The following is a 3,026-nucleotide window of genomic DNA, read 5'->3' on the forward strand; positions in this document are numbered from 1 at the left end:
TAATGTGTCATATTTTTCCGAATGTTTGTCCCATTAGGCATCTGCATGTTTTTCAATACAATATTATAACCTGAATAACTCAAGCTATAAAGTTATAGAAGTGTATGTTTGGAAACTAAAAATCAAGATAAATTTAGCAAGATTTCATATAAGTATGTGACCTTGTTTTGAAGTAAAAGAAAATCGTTAAAGTAATAGATTCCATTTTCATAAAAAATGGGACAAACAAAAGAAATACAAAAAACGGATGTTCACGGTGCATGGGATCGAAATCAAGTGTTTCAAATGAAATTGAATTGAAAACATTTTATGTTAGCTTGGCATTATAAATGCTTTTTACTTAGCTTATCATTAGCCTTCATTTTTTTTTTCTTTATAACAGCTTATCATTAGCTTGATGCTGTAAATAATGAAAGATATTCTTATAAAGTAAAAATTGGGGCATTTTTTGAAGTTCTTACAAAGTATTATATAATTACTAATATCTGTTCATAATCAATAAGCTTAATATGAAAAGCTAAAGGAAGTAAAACTGGTACACACTCAAAAAAAAAAAAAAAAAAAAAAAAAAAAAAAAAAGGTTGAATAACAATAATTGTGGTTACTGAATCCACACAAATCAGCTTAAATTTAACACAACCATAATCACTCTATACAAAGTTTAACTATACACAATAACAGTACAGTAATAATCAACTAGCCTCCCTAACCTAGCTAGTTAATTAATTTAGCACAATCAAAACACTCACAAATTAATCCAAATTCGAAAAATAAAAGTAATTATAAAGAAAAAGAAAGCAATTAAATTAACAGTTGATGTCTCTGACTTCAAACATGTTACGATTCTTGACAACAATATCAAACATATGCATGGACTTAAACTTGCGAAAATCCTTAGGCAACGAAATCAAGTGAACAGTTGAATGTTTATGGAATTGTAGAAGATCAGGATCATCATAATAACGTTCCCAACCTAAACTCAAGAGCTTCGTCTCGAGTTGTTCGTAACAAGTGATAACTTCATTCGTAGGGAGATGGACTAGTACCTTTCTTTGTCCTCGCTCCATCGAGTCCGCCCCGGGGTTCTCCACGAGGCGGACCACGCCGTTCTTGAACACCCACACCCCGGACATAATGTTGTATAGTAGAGAAAGAGGAATTTATTAGTGTGTATATTATGGGAAGGTATGTATGTATGTAATAGCTGGACTAGATTTGGAGAATAGGAGTATGCATGGGCAGTTTATATAGAGCCAAAGTTGGAGATAGGTTTGGGTCATTTTGGTCGAAATGGGCATGTTTGGGTAAGGGGATAATATAGCTGTGTGGACCCTGAGTGATGGCAACTTTGCACATACACCAAAATCGGTATTTCATTCGTTAGTTTCAGAATAACTGACTCGGTTAAACTTGTCACAAATGTCAATATGATGAAAAATGTTTTTGTTATATACTATTTCCTCAGTTTTTTTTTTCTTATAGTTGCAACACACCTTTTTAATGTGCTATTTGAGAAAGTAATTAAAATATGGAAACAGACAAAATAAGGTATCAAATCTAAATTGTAGCAACTTATCATTTTCTTTTAAATGGTGGTAAAACTATTTGTATATTTACCTAAACTAATATTACCTTTAAGTACGTGCCAAAGTCGCATGTTGCAATTAAATTAAAATAGAGGAAGAATAATACTTGTAGCACTGTAGGACTTAAGGTGTAAACATTGTTATTATACTTGTAATAAGCTAGAGGCTAGACCTATGAGCTCATTTCCTTAATATAAAGCGCTTGTTGGTAAATGTTGTAATTAGTCTTCCGTTGATTTCCCATAGTCAAAAAAGATTATAAAAAAAAAAAACAAAAACAAAAAACAAAAAAAAAAAGCGCATTTTCAATGTGGTTGGCCACACCATGTGACCGGCTGGCATATACAAAAGCACTAATCGTTTAACCCTTGATCGAGCAACCCCTGGCCGGCCGAGTAATCCCTCGACCGAATAACCTCTACGCAATCGAGTAACCCATGACCAAGTAATCCCTAACCAATCAATCGAATAACCCTTGACCAAGTAACCTCGACTACACGTTGTGCCAAGCCATATATGAAACTTTGTGAATCCTAGAACATAAAGATTGTGGTTTTGGAAGTAGTGGCATGTTTATTCCTCTACCCCTCAATTTTGTAAAATATTTAATCTCCTTCGTGTAATTTTCATAATCAACTCTATATTTTTCCATGGAGGTCATATCCATTGTACACTACTAGAAAACAGGCCATTTCCGACGGAAAAAAATCCGCCGGAAACACCCCGTTTTCCGTCGAAAAACCCGTTTCCGACAGAATTTCCGTCGGAATTGGTTGTCGAAAAAGGTTTTGTAGGTAAATCGACCTTTTTCGACGGAAATTCCGTTGGAAACAATTTTACGACGGAATTAAGTCGTCGGAAGAGAATTTTTGACCCGGAAAAAGTCCGTCAGAAACTTCCAACGGACTCAATTCCGCCGAAAATTTCCGACGGAAATTCCGTCGGAAAAGGCTGCAATCAAATTTAAAAAAATACGCCGCACCACCCACCGGCACGACGTATCACCATTCACCACCTCCAACCACCCTATAACCCATCGTCAACCCCACCCCCACCCAACTGCCAGAAACACCACCGCTCTAATCGAACTACCCCACCTTAACCGAACCACCCCACAACTTACCCTAACCGAACTAGACCCACCTCCTAACCCTAACCGAACCAGACCCCACCACTTTAACCCACCCCACCTAACCCTAACTAAACCCAGATCTAAAACCATCCACCACGGACCACCTAAACCCAGATCTAAAAACACCAATCCTAAGCGAACCACCCACCACGACCCACCTAAAACCACCCACCACAGCACCAAAACACCTTAACCACCGTAAATATTAAAAAAAAATCGAAAAAACAACTAACAAAACTTTTTTAAAAAAAAGAGATACATACCTTATTCCACCTCTAAATCCTTGAAATTGGGTCTATCATGCCAAA

The 3,026-nt window shown here is 36.2% G+C and overlaps 1 protein-coding gene across 1 annotated transcript; it reads right to left on the reverse strand.

Moving 5' to 3' along the window:
* Positions 1 to 581: 581 nt before the first annotated feature.
* On the reverse strand, positions 582 to 1,252 carry LOC110704750 (flowering-promoting factor 1-like protein 3). Its single transcript, XM_021882563.1, has one exon. It carries the CDS (start codon positions 1,131 to 1,133, stop codon positions 807 to 809), a length of 327 nt encoding a protein of 108 aa, XP_021738255.1. The 5' UTR covers positions 1,134 to 1,252; the 3' UTR covers positions 582 to 806.
* Positions 1,253 to 3,026: the final 1,774 nt, after the last annotated feature.

Source organism: Chenopodium quinoa, unplaced genomic scaffold (genome assembly GCF_001683475.1).
Source record: "Chenopodium quinoa cultivar QQ74 unplaced genomic scaffold, ASM168347v1, whole genome shotgun sequence".
In the NCBI taxonomy this organism is placed as follows: domain Eukaryota; kingdom Viridiplantae; phylum Streptophyta; class Magnoliopsida; order Caryophyllales; family Amaranthaceae; genus Chenopodium; species Chenopodium quinoa.